Genomic DNA, 13542 nt, shown 5'->3' on the forward strand with positions numbered 1-13542 from the left:
GTGTACATTCACCGTTTCCCTTTTAATGTGTTTTATTTGACGTCAGCCAACAAGTATGTGGATTTTGAAAATCAGTTCTGGCAGGTTGGGCTGGGCTGGGTGTACCGCCCCGGGCTCTGAGTCACATAGACAGCTCCAGACTGGGGCTGCTGCTACAGAGAGGCAGCCTGACTGAGGCTGGGGAAGACACACAGCTCCATCTAGGCAGCCAGAGTGGGGCTGGAGCAGACATACAGCCACTTGTAGGCAGCCAGGCTGGGGCTGGAGCAGAGAAGCAGCTCCATGTAGACAGGCAGAGTGGGGCTGGAGCAGACACACAGCCACTTGTAGGCAGCCAGGCTAGGGCTGGAGCAGAGAAGCAGCTCCATGTAGACAGGCAGAGTGGGGCTGGAGCAGACACACAGCCACTTGTAGGCAGCCAGGCTAGGGCTGGAGCAGAGAAGCAGCTCCATGTAGACAGGCAGAGTGGGGCTGGAGCAGACACACAGCCACTTGTAGGCAGGCAGACTGGGTTTGGAGCAGATACACAGCCCCATGTGGGCAACCAGACTGGGCTGCAGCAGAGGGGCAGCTCCATGTAGGCAGCTAGAGTGGGGCTGGATCAGAGAAGCAGCTCCATGCAGGCAGGCAGACTGGGGCTAGATCTGGATCAGGCCCGCAGAGAGGTGCAGCAACACCCCAGGGAGCAGGGGAGTGCAATGCACCGCCAGGCCACTGGAACACCGCTATTGGTGTTTCCTCTAGCTCGCTGGGCTATTCCCAAAGCAGTAGGGACCTTCTCACTAAGGGTCATCCAGACGCGAAACGTTGGCCCTATTCTCTGTCCACCAGATGCGGTCGGACCTGCTGAGATTTTCCAGCATTTTCTGTTTCTGCTTGTTACCAAGTTCCATTGGTTCACATCCCGGGGTTAAACCTTCACACAGCAATGTGCATTTCCCAACTAAAAGCAATAAAGGCTTGTACAGAAACTGACAGCAGTAGGACCACGGGGGGAGGGGGATTTCTAGCGGTGTTCAACTGTACAGAAGATGCAGCAAATAAAACCAACAGAACTTGTGGAGGTTCTCACGACTGTAACCAGATAGATACAGATAAAGTGTGACCACAATCGCAGCCCGCAATAGTCAGTACTTACAGTCATTTTCTCATCCAAAATCTCCCATCAAGTCATCGGTCCAAGTACAGATCACAACGATTTAATCCATAAAATTCAAATCTCTTATTCCTTTCCTTTCCCTCCGGAGCCCATCCCTCCAGAAGTCGAGTTCAACAATAATTCTGCATCCACTTCAAGCCCAGCTGGTCTCTCCTGAAGTCGGGGTGAGAGAGGAGACCCTTCCCTCCCGGAATAAATGTCAGGCGATTGTGCTGTGAGCTGCGGCCGATGCTCCAGGAGCAGTCGGAACCTCCCAAACTAAAGGGAGAGGAAGCCTTTGCCACTCTGTCTGGCTGCGCAGCCCCTTCCCTTTCCACGCCTCGACCTTGTAGGAAAACGTCTGTCTCGTCTGAATAATTCATGGAAGTTGTTTTTGAGTGCCTCTCGCTTTCCGCGCGTGTTTTAAATCATTCATCGCCAAGGTCCGTGCCCGATCTTTGGACTAGATTTTGCTTTTTTTAAAAAATATAAAATAGCAGCCTGATCCGTCAAGCAGGTAAAGCACCCACAGGCAGACTGACGCAGATCTTTTATGTCTGAGTCACACACACAGCAGCAGCAGCAGCAATGCCAGTGCACACCTGGATTTATGAGCTGAAGTTAGACGGATCTGAAGAGGCTCTGGGAAGCTATTCCAGCCGCGATCTGTCGGCCAGTTCTGCCAGTGGCTGCTTCATCCTGAGCTCACTTTCTGATGCACAATTTCAGCCAGACACACTCAGAGAAGATGAGGGAATGGGAAAGGTTGCTGCTTTGATTTCAGCTCCCTTTCTTCCCTCTCCCCCTAAGTGGCAGCCTGTCAGGGAAGCTAAACTGGAGCTTGCTGCAGTGCAAGTCCCTGCCGCTATCATCTGACTGAGACAAGGAACTGCCTCTTGTGGGGGGGTTTCAATGGAGCAATTGGAAGATTCGCCAGAGTCCTAGACAACCCCGCCCCCCGGCAGGAAGAATTCAACCGTTTCCATGACAACTGAATCCCAAGATTGCAACTCTTATTTCACATCAGCTTCATTTTCTCCTATTTCCCCCCCCCCCCTCGGGTCCTCTTTTTTCTTCAAAGTTTGTTCTTTTCGAAAGACGACACGCATTAATTCAAAAATCAGATGAAAATTAGGATGTCAACGGGAGGCTAATGTGCCTGGAAATCCAACTGTTCGCTTCTGAAACGTGTGGCCTTTAAAAACTCTTCTAAAACTCGGAAATATTTTCCTAATAGGCTGGTGAAAATCACTCAGTGGCAGCCACGGCGGCTCAAGCTAGTTAATCTTTGCTCCAGTCTTAACATCTCATTTACTATCACAATCAATCGAGTCCTCCCAACCCTACATCATGCAGTTTGGTTACAGTTGTTCTGTCACCCACTGGGTCTGCAAGTACAGAGTTAGTGATTGAAGCCTGGGCTAATTAATATTTTATACAGTGTATTGATACAATCGTGGGTATGATATTTGTATTAAGCCGAATGGGAGAATTTAGAACCGTTTTCAATAAGTCTGTATCAACGTTGCCATTAAACAACTGCTTTCAGCCAGACTGAAAGAATTAATCTGCATGATGGAATTTGTATAATACTGATTTCAGGCACAACAAAATGGGTAGACACCCCCCCTCCCACCCCACTTTATTATCCAGCACTAAACGAGAAGAGTTCCTGCCAACTATTTTACCTGAAAACAGCACACAGGGGCTGAGTTCACAGGTGTGTATGGCTGGAGGGTAGCCGTGTCCCTCTGGCTGCACGCATCCAGCAAATGATGCACCAGTAATTTCCTCCTGATAGTCTTGGCTGGTATATTACAGCCATAAACCCAGGCCCATGTTGACAGGAGCATGAACTGAACCAGCACACAATCTGTAATTGAAAGAAAGACCCTCAGTGGAAAGTGAAAATGTTGAAATTGCCACTTTCCATTAAATTACAGCAACTGGCAACTTGGCAGAAAGTTGGAAATAGATTATAAAAGAAATTGATTAATGGTTATAAGTATATTAGCAACTACTGGGCTTAATGGAAAATAGCAATTAAAATGAAATACTAACTCCCCTACCTATTTCTTAAGAAGCTCCATGACATTTTCCACTGAGTATTTATAAATGTTAACATTTGAGGAAGGAGGGAATGTGAGACACCGCAATCCTAAATGAAATGTGACCAATGAAAGAAACCATACTATGATGTACAATAAAAAGAGTAATCATTGGCCATTTTGTAAAGTATTAAAGACCTTCAAATTTGGTGAACTGAATGAATCATTAATAAAGGATAGGAGGACACGTGGAATAGACAATGAATGCTGAAGGAATGCTGCTGAGGGAGCAAGATGTGACCTTACATAAAGTAACATAGAACAGAAGGGCACCAGAGATCATTCAAAATACAAGCTGGAGAGTTCTGCAGAGACGAAAGACAAACCATTCAGCAGTGGTTAGGAAACAATTCAAACAAAAAATCAGAAATACCATCCACCAAGGTAAAAAGAAATGGAGAGGAGTGAAAATGACATAGATGTTGTAGAATACAGTTTAGGTCCAAAATTATCTAGTATTTGCCATAAGGAGGCATTCTACGAGATGCTATGCAACCACAGTGTAAATTCAGAACAGGGAAAATCATGTTTATATCATAGAAGAAAAATCACTTTACGTATTTTATATGGATGTAATTGGTACAAATTCAAGCTCACGAGAGAGGTTATTGGTAGGATCACACAGTTTAAATTGGACCCAGGAGTACAACTGAATACCATATATCAGAGCAATTTGAAGAAAATATGATATATGTCCAGATTTTAGGAAAGCAAAGACAAAAAATGATGGAATAGTTAATCGTAAACGTGACTGAAAGAAGTTAAGGAGATAAGAGGAAACAGAACACTTAAACAGAAATAGATCTATCTCAAGGATTATGTTGCTTGTCAGAGGGATAGCAGATCAACAAAGATAAACAAATCACCAAAGTAATCCGCCCAAAGCAAGAAGTACTACTGGGTTTGCACAGGAAATGTCAAGTATGGCTTGATAGCATGGCTGGCTTAAAGGGCATGAAGAAAATTGATGAACTAATGAAATGGGTGAACTCATTAGTAACTTGACAAAATTAAACAGTAAATTGTGAAATTGCTTAGCCCATAAAAACCTTACAGGGAGATTTCTGGTTTCTAACTTGTTTACAGATTAGGGCATAGATTATAAATTCAAAACAATTTAGCAAATTAGATTTTTTTTAGGTTTCTGGCAACTGAAGTTGAATGAAATAAAATACACATGTTTACCATTAGAAGCTGCAGACTTTTACATCTCCCCTTCAGAAGTATATCATAAAATCATTTATATTTGTTTCTGCGCATTCTGAGAGTCTTGACATTTGATGGATGACATACTAATTTTGGGTTTGCCCAAAGAAAAAATGAGTGCCAAATGTTGGAAAATAATCCAAGTTACCAAACAAATTAATCTGAATAATGTCAGTTGTGTCTTTAAGTCACTGAGCTGATTTTCTTGGTGATAACAGTGCTTACCAGGATTACAGCTGTCAGGTTAACCATTTTAGCTTTGAGTACATCATGTCTCAATGCAGGAAAGATATGTAGAGACACCCAAAATGGTCAATTATGCATACAGAGCAGCATGGTGACAAAGTGGTTAGCACTGCTCCCTCATAGTGCCACGGAGCCAGGTTTGATTCTGGCCTTGGGTGTCTATCTGTGTGGAGTTTGCACATTTTCCCCTGTCTGTATGGGTTTCCTCCAGGTGTTCCAGTTTCCTCCCACAGTCCAAAGATGTGCAGGTTTGGATTGGCCATGCTGAATTGCCCATTAGTGTCCCAAGATGTTAGGGGGATTAGTGGGGTAAATTCATGGGATTACAAGGATAGGGCCTGGCTGGGATGATCTGTCGGATGGTCGGTGCAGACTCAATGGGCTGCGTGGCATTCTTCTCCACTGTAGGAATTCTATGATGCTAACATCTTAAAAAAAGTATTTTGGGAAACATACAGGGGGTAATTCTTCCATCCTGCTGTGCTGCTTTGTAGTGCAGTGGGATAGGAGACTCGAGCAGAGGTCATTTCTCGGATTCCCCGCTGGGCGCCATGGCCTCCGCAAGAATCTGGCAGCCAGATTTCTGGCACTGTTAGCTCTGCACCAGAAATCAACAAGGAGCTGTATAAATTATTACCGCATATTTTAAATTTCATTAGTGGGCTGAGGTCTGAAATGTCTGGGCCTTTGAGTGTCTCCCCTCCCGCCAAGAGTGTTTCACTCCAGCGAGGTTTACTATAGCTCACCACGTGGGGAGCTGGCAGGAAGGGGGGGCCAATCAAAGCTTCACAGAAGGTTGGGCACCAGGGGGCGCCTGAGCATTGCCAGCCTGGCAGTGCCTGCCTAGGCCCCCTAGCAGGGCCCAAGGGGCAAAGTGGCAATGCCTAGGAGACACCTTGGCACTGCCTAATGGGCATCAGGCAGAGCTAATGAGGCAGTGCCTCTGGGGCAATTGATGGGGGTGAGGAGCCCCACTGCCATTCTGCACTCAGGCTGAGTGAAAGAAGGACAAACGCCAATGATCAGGGCTGTGCATTGGAGGGGGGAGTTGGTTGGAGCTGCAGTGGGGGGGTGACAGGGATGCCTATGGGGGGTATCAGGAGATTGAGACTGTGGAGGGGGGAGGGAGTTTAGCTCGAGACTGGCCAGGGACTGATGGGAGGATGGGGCAAGGCTGGAGGTCAGCGATCAGGTTGTGGGGAGGTCGCACAGCCAGTGATGCTGGGGGGTCACAGGGCTGTCCAGCGTTCGAGCTGGCCAGCAATGCAGGGCTGCTGTGCATGCATCAATCTTAGCGCTGATAGATTGGCACATATACAGTGGCCTGCTCAGCGCTATGCTGCTGGCCTCTGCAGGGAGAGTAGGCCCTGCCCATTGATTTTCAATGGGATTCACTTTAGTGCCCTCCGCAGTGCACAGATTGTGGGAGATTCGTTTTAAAACTCCTGCTGAAAAACCAGCGGAATTTATTCCAAATTATGCAAATTCGACACTTAGAATTTTTTTTGGAGAATAGTCCTCATAACCTCTCAGCTAATTGCTAGAAAAAAATACTAATCATTAGAGCTAGAATCAAAAATATGAAAAAACCTGGGGACATTTATGGGATCCTGAATTCTGTCAGTTCAGAATAATCCAGAAAGATCAATAAAACATTGCACTGATGCATCAATGACAAGATTAGGCTGTACTGCTGCAGAAGTGTAATGAATGTTGGCAACCTGTTGCTTGTGGCATCATATTTATTGACTGATGTAGAGACAAGATACCTGCAGATTGAGAAGCAGTCACAAAGTATTACAATTGCCTTTGAAAGGTTCACTTTCCAGTGTATGGAATAGCATTCGTTTCAAAAATAACCACAAGCCCTTAACAGCATTATCAATGAAATCTTTGAGAATGCAAAGAATGGTGACCAAGAGGTACAACTCAAAGATATCAAATATAGATATCAATTATATGGGCAGCACACATAAAAACAGTGACAGAGCATGTAAAAAACAATGAAGATCTTGATCAGGATTTAAGTAAAGAATAAGATGGTAATCCTCACAGAGATTAGGTTAATCTGAACTGGGATAGAGAAAAAAATGATTTCATGTTGTTGTGAGATGACTGCTTGGACTACTGGCTCTCAAAGTACAGGTCTCATAAAATGAACAGTCACCTCAAAGTAAAAGCTCTATATTGTGATGATACTGTGCTATTCTCCTATATTTTATGTTTAAGATGGGGCTGCTTTAAGAGGCATTGTTTTGTTACAAGAGTCAATTGGTCTGGGAAAACATGCAGCTGAAATGCTGTGTGTGAATGCAGGATTATAACTTCTAATGAAAGGCCTTTAATCTAAAACGTTACTGCACCCAATTTTAATACTGTGTAAGTGAATGGGTTTTGAGTGAGTTAAGACTAAGCCAAGTAACTCTGCTTCTTTCTCCATGAATGCTGATTCCAAATAAACCTGTTGGGCTTTAACCTGGTATTGTAAGACTTCTTACTGTGCCCACCCCAGTCCAATGCCGGCATCTCCACCTCATTTGCAATGTGATTAAGGGATGGTCGTTTGTTAACACCCTAGTCACTTTACATTGAAGTCGATAACGGGAAAAATGTATCAAGCGCAGATAATAGCAAAAGTTTTCAAACATCAAAAGTTGAAGGTATCCCAAAAGGCGGATACTGGAAATCTGAAATAAAATTATAAGGGATGGAAACACTCAGGAAGACTGGCAAGTTCTAATGAAAGGTCTTTAATCTAAAACGTTACTGCACCCAATTTTAATACTGTGTAAGTGAATGGGTTTTGAGTGAGTTAAGACTAAGCCAAGTAACTCTGCTTCTTTCTCCATGAATGCTGCCTGAACTGCTGAGCATTTCCACCGTTTTGTTTCTCAAGTACTGAACTTTGGAAAGAATAATTGCCTTAGAAATTACGCAACAAGCTATTTATAGAACAAAGAATGTCAAGGAGAGATCGTATCTAAAATCACAGCAGATATATACAGAGTTCATTACTTAGAAGTAATCACTGTGGCACAGAAAATGAATGACAAATAGACTTCTGGTTCAATTCATCAGCCAAAAATAGTGAGAGGATCAAATAATTAGAAATAAGTACTACTGTTTGTCTTGAAAGAAGAAGATCTGCAACATATCAGTTTCAATTTGAAAATTTAGAGATGTTTTATCATTAACAAAAATATCACATCAACATTGCAAATAAATAACTGGATGCGTTCACTTGTAATTGAAGCTTCCAAGCTGGTAATGAACTGCTGAATATTGCCATATGTCTTCAGTGATAATACATCCAGTTCTTTTAACATTCAACCCAGGATTGTAAGGAACATTAAAAATAACACGTCATAAGAATACAAAAGGAAATTGGAATATACCATAGAAAGAACAATCATGAACTGATATGTATTTTTATGGACTTTCTATTGCAGCATAAGCCATATTTGTATTGCTGCAAATACATAATATAAAGGGCACACCTCCTCTTTTGTAGTCAGGATGTGGCTATTCAGGACCATCCTTACACAAAACATTGGCTGTATTCTCTCTCTCCCCAGATGCTGTCAGACATTGGAGTCTCTGAGACTTCCCAGCATTTTCTCTTTTTGTTTCAGATTCTAGCATTACAGTATTTTGCCATCATCTTTGATCCCCACCGCAAATTCCCGCCCTAGCTACTCAGTGTGATTTTCCAGCCTTGCCCACCTCCAGGATCATCTGGTCCTGATGAAAGTCAATGGACTTTTGGTTGGCCTGCTGCATCACCCAGAGCAGGTTCCACAACAGCGGGGCAGGAAAATTCTAGCACAAGTTCCATTCTTCCCCCTGGCAACTATCTGAAGCTGAACCACACTGTTCTTGATCTTGTCATGTTCAATTCCAAGGTGAGCTTCCGACCACATATCAAGACAGCATATTTTCACCATCATAACATGCCTGATTCCTTCCCTGCCTCAACTCCTGTTGCTGAAATGTCATCCATGCCTTTGTTACTTCTAGACTCAACTATTCTAGTCCACTCCTGGCAGTTCTCCCACATTTTATTCTCTGTAAACTTGACATCATCAAAAATTCTGCTGGATTTATCCTTATTTGCACCAGATCCAGTTCACTCATCAGCTGTATTCATTGATCTATTGGCTCAATGCCTTAATTTTAAGTTTCATATCATCAGATCACATCCTACAGTGCCTTGCATCTTGCTTCTGTAATCTCCTCCAGGATCCATCGCTCTCCAAGATATCCATGCTGCTCAAATTTCGGCCTCTTGAATATTACCTATTTTAACTATTGCACAATTGGTGGTCCTGCATTCAGCTACCTGGCCCCTTAGCTCTGGAATTTCCTTCCTTGAGCCTCTCCGACTTTTTTTTCTGTTTTAAAATGCTCTTTGAACGTACCTCTTTGAGCTTTTGGCAATCTGCCCTTTGACATGTGACTCAGTGTCAAATTTGGAAGAACCTTAGGGTCTTTCATTTTATTAAAAATACTACATTAGTACAAGTAGTTGATGATACTACATGTGTGATTCACATAACAACACATAATATTTTTTAAAAGCCAAGAATGTAATAACATTACTTGCACCTCGGGGTTGACTGACCCAAGCTATGATGCCACTTCCACATCTTTCTCATGCAGGGAAAAAGGGATTCTTCCCAGGTCTTGGTGGCCCCTGGTGACAAAAATTGCTTTGTACTGACTTGTGCATAGGATATTTACATGATATCTTTCTTGGCCCTAGGATTCTCCATAAACTTTACAGCCAATTGAGTACTTTTAAAATGTAATCACAGACTAAATGTCTGAAGTGCGGCAGACAATTTGCATCCTGTCAAGACCCACAAACAGCAGACGTAATGATTAGACAATCTGGTTTAATGATTTTGATTGTGAGCTAAAATATTATACGTGGGACCAGGGGAGTACCCCTTCTGTCTTGGAAAAGCACATAGATTTTGTTTATATCTATCTAGGAGGACAGACAGGGCCTTCGTTTAATGTCACATCTGAAAAATGGCACCTCTCAAATGTAGCACTCCTTCAGTGAGCTGTCAGATAAGTTATGTGGATGGAGGTGGAAATTTAACCCACAACCTTCTGAATCTGAGGAGGGGTTGACACAACTGAATCAAGGTTGAAAACTAATTTAAATATACAAATACCACAAATGACAAGTGACTTCAGACCAGCTCCTTGAGGCAATCTCACATGACTTATTTCCATAAGATCATAAGATGTAGGAGCAGAATTAGGCCATTCTGCTCGTCGAGCCTGTTCCGCCATTCAATCATGGCCGATAAGTTTCTCAAACCCTTCCTCCCCCCGTAATGCTTGATTCTTTTACCAATCAAAAACCTATCTATCTCTGTCTTAAGTGTGCTCAGTGACCTGAGCTCCATAGTCTTCTATGACAATGAATACCATAGATTCACCACTCTCTGGCTGAAGAAATTTCTCCCCATCTCAGTGATAAAAAGTCTTCCCTTTACTCTGAGGCCATGCCCTCGGGTCCTAGTCTTTCCTACCAATGGAAACATTTTCCCATATCCACTCAATCCAGGCTTTTCATTATTTTAAGTTTCGCTGAGATCCCCTTTCATCCTTCTATATGCGATCGAGTACAGACCCATAGTCCTCAGACACTCCTCATTTCAATTCAATCACCCTTAATTTGCATAAAAATTATATTTGTGTTGATACAAAGGTGATTTCTTTTGGGTGAGAATCTTGGGTGGCAATCTGTATGAAGATGTGGACAAGACATACCTGAGCAAAGTCCCACATTGTCAGGTAGATGCCACTGCATACAGCTGCATTGAAACAGCTAAGGACATAGCTGATTCTGGAACATAGGTTTTCAGCACTACAGCCAGGATACTCTGGGTCCCGTAGTCGTTACTGTGTGCAGTGCATTCAGCCGTTTCTTGATGTCACACGGACTGAATTGATTTTACTGAAGACTGGCATCTGTGACAGTAAGGAAACCTCAGAGACAGACTGGACAAGTTGATACACACAGTTCTCTATATGTTCATATTATTTACAATTTACCGACAAACACACTGCAGGCATTATGATTCTGCTCAGTTGGCATTTTATTGCCAAGCAACCATAGGGGAAGATTTCGTCAGGTAATTATGTGGTAGCGTTGTAAGCAGAGTGGTAAGCTAGCCTGTGACTGCTACTTCTATTAAAATTGTAAAACGAATGGGCTTACAGAATCACTAGAAAAATGCATCAAATTAATTCTTTCTGCTTTGTTTATGTCATTAAAAGCTAGGCATCAAAGCATGTCTTTCTCTATGTTGTACAGAACTGGCTTTTGAGAAATATTTTGACAGCCTTGACTAAAAAGCTACATCAGTATGAACTCCACAATTGCACAGTGTGTCAAAACTCCAAAATTCTATACTAATAGGATCTGCAGACAGAATTCCTGAAGATATTACTCGTACAGTAAAAAGATACTGTGATGGAACCAATTTCTTATACATTAGTATTCTAACATGCAAGCTATATCGAACAAGTTATTATGAAAACCAAACAAGCTATTTAAGTGCTCCTTATCACAATGTCTTTATATGCAGGATGCATAGATGATGCAATGAATGCAATTAAGCAGTACTTTTTCAATGTATGAAGCTCATGAACTAAAGAACACAAGGGCCAGGAATAGGCCAGACAGCCGGAAAAAGATTTAGAACATTTAATACCACAATGTAGGGCTTGTGTCAATTAGCAAAACTGCAGTAGTTCTTCACAGTTGTTACATATGTGTAACTATTAATATTCACTGAGTTTCTCATTTGAAATTTGTTAACTTTGACTTGTGTAGGTTTGTGTTGAAGTAACACAAGACTTGTGAAATTGATCAAAAATTATAAGAGGATGGGCAGTTTAGTTTTAAGTTATAATGCTCATTTGGAGAGCAGGTGCAGACACAATGGGCTAAATGGCCTCCTGTAATTCTGTGGCCAGAATTTTACTTTGATTTGGTGGGTGGATTCTCAGCCTGGAAGCACATGAAAATTGTGTGAAATGACATTGGGCGTGTGCCCTGATGTCATTGCACACTAGCACAATATTTTGGTCGGCAGGTACGTGTTAGAATCAGAAGCATGCCCACCAACAATCAAGCAGGTAATTTAGTCCATTAAGGGGTAAATTGACCACAATTTTATGTGGTTCCTCCACTTTTACAGTGGCGGGTGGGCTATTGACTAGGTGATATTAATATTTTAGCTTCAACCTTGATCCAGGGCAGGATGAACTGTCTGAGTTGAAAAGAAATGAAAAAGATGTCGAGGGACTGAGGTTTATGCTTGAACGTGCTGCCTAGGCACTCTTTGCATAGCTTTTCCACCGTTACTTATCTCTTACAGGTCTGAAGCTTCCTGAGGCAGCTGTGCCATGGCTGTCCCTCTGAGGGGGCGCAATATAAATACCAGCTCGTACCCACTCTTTTCTCAGTGCCTGCTCTCCTCCTCCCTCCTGGAGGAGGTGCTGAGCCTTTCCCAGCATGCATTTCACATGAGCTGCCTGTTAAGCAGCCAGATTGCATGAAATCATGTTTTGGGGCTGGAAACACATTTTGTGCCCGCTACCAAGCTCACCAAGTGAGCACACCCAACAGATGAAAAATTCAGGCCTGTGATTTAGGAAACAAAGCTGGGCGAGTGGAAGGGGTATCAGTGGGAACACATTTTGGTGCTGGTGGTTGATCATTGTTCAGTTAGATTTAGCATCATTACATAAAATGACAGCGATAGACCAAGAGTAAATATTTTGAAATTTGGTAAAGGACAATTTTACTCAGCTCAAATGTGATTTAACAATAGTGGATGGCAAGCAGCTACCTGAAGGTAAATCAGTGTCAGAGCAGTGGGAGGTATTCAAAGATGAGATAGAGAGGGTTCAAACAAATATGTTTGCAAAGAGAAAACGGATGGGAGTGTCAATATGGAGTAGAATAAGGCAATAAAAAATGGTCATGTCCAAATCAGAGTTCAATGCAGCAGAAGGCCTAGGGGAGTATAAAATGAGGAATGAAATGAAAAAGGAACTTAGAAAAACAAAAAGAGGACATGAAAAATCTTGGAAAACCCAAAGCTGTTTTATAAGTGCATAAAGAGCAAGGGGATAATTGAGGAACGAGAAGGGCAGTAACAGATCAGAAAGATAACTTCTGAATGGATGTAGAAGATATGGGCATGATTCTTAATAAATACTTTCTGTATCTGTCTTCACAAGAGAAGGAATGATACAGATATTGTACTTAGAAGCAGGAGTGTGGTATATTGGATTGTATAGACTCAGTAAGAGAGGGAAGGTGAGGAGGTTTAGTATATTTGAAAGTGGATAAATTGCCATGGCTGGATGAAATGTATCCTAGTCTGCTAAAAGAAGAAAGGGTGAAGGCTCTGACCATCATTTCAATTTCACAATTCTCTGGCTGCAGGCACGGTCATGATGTGGAGATGCCGGTGTTGGACTGGGGTAAACACAGTAAGAAGTCTGACAACACCAGGTTTAAGTCCAACCGATTTATTTGATAGTAAACTCACAAGCTTTCGAGGTTCCCCTCTTCGTCAGGTGAATGAAGAGTTCTGGCCTCAGACAGAGCGTATAAAGCACAGACAGTTTACAGATTACTGATTAGAATGTGAATCTTTACACCTAATCTTTCCGACCTTCGGGTAAGCATTCTCCAAGCTGGCCTTCATGACACACGACAGCACGGAGTCGCTGAGCAGAAACTGATAGCCAAGTTCCGCACACGTGAGGACGGTCTCAACAGGGATCTTGGGTTCATGTCACACTATC

General features: G+C 42.7%; 1 protein-coding gene across 3 annotated transcripts in view; it reads right to left on the minus strand.

The window, feature by feature from the left end:
- schip1 (schwannomin interacting protein 1) overlaps positions 1–13542 on the minus strand; it is a 686116-nt gene that overhangs the window by 168261 nt on the left and 504313 nt on the right. The window contains exon 1 of one of the 3 annotated variants that reach the window (XM_080185498.1): positions 1139–1995. The exons of the other annotated variants lie outside the window; for them this stretch is intronic. Within the exon in view, the coding sequence (XP_080041624.1) occupies positions 1139–1144 (6 nt within the window). The 5' untranslated portion in view covers positions 1145–1995. Of the gene's footprint in view, positions 1–1138; positions 1996–13542 lie in introns of those variants that run through there. 3 annotated transcript variants of the gene reach the window in all.

The sequence above is a fragment of the Carcharhinus amblyrhynchos genome, chromosome 3 (assembly GCF_965287045.1).
Source record: "Carcharhinus amblyrhynchos chromosome 3, sCarAmb.v2.hapA, whole genome shotgun sequence".
Lineage (NCBI taxonomy): Eukaryota > Metazoa > Chordata > Chondrichthyes > Carcharhiniformes > Carcharhinidae > Carcharhinus > Carcharhinus amblyrhynchos.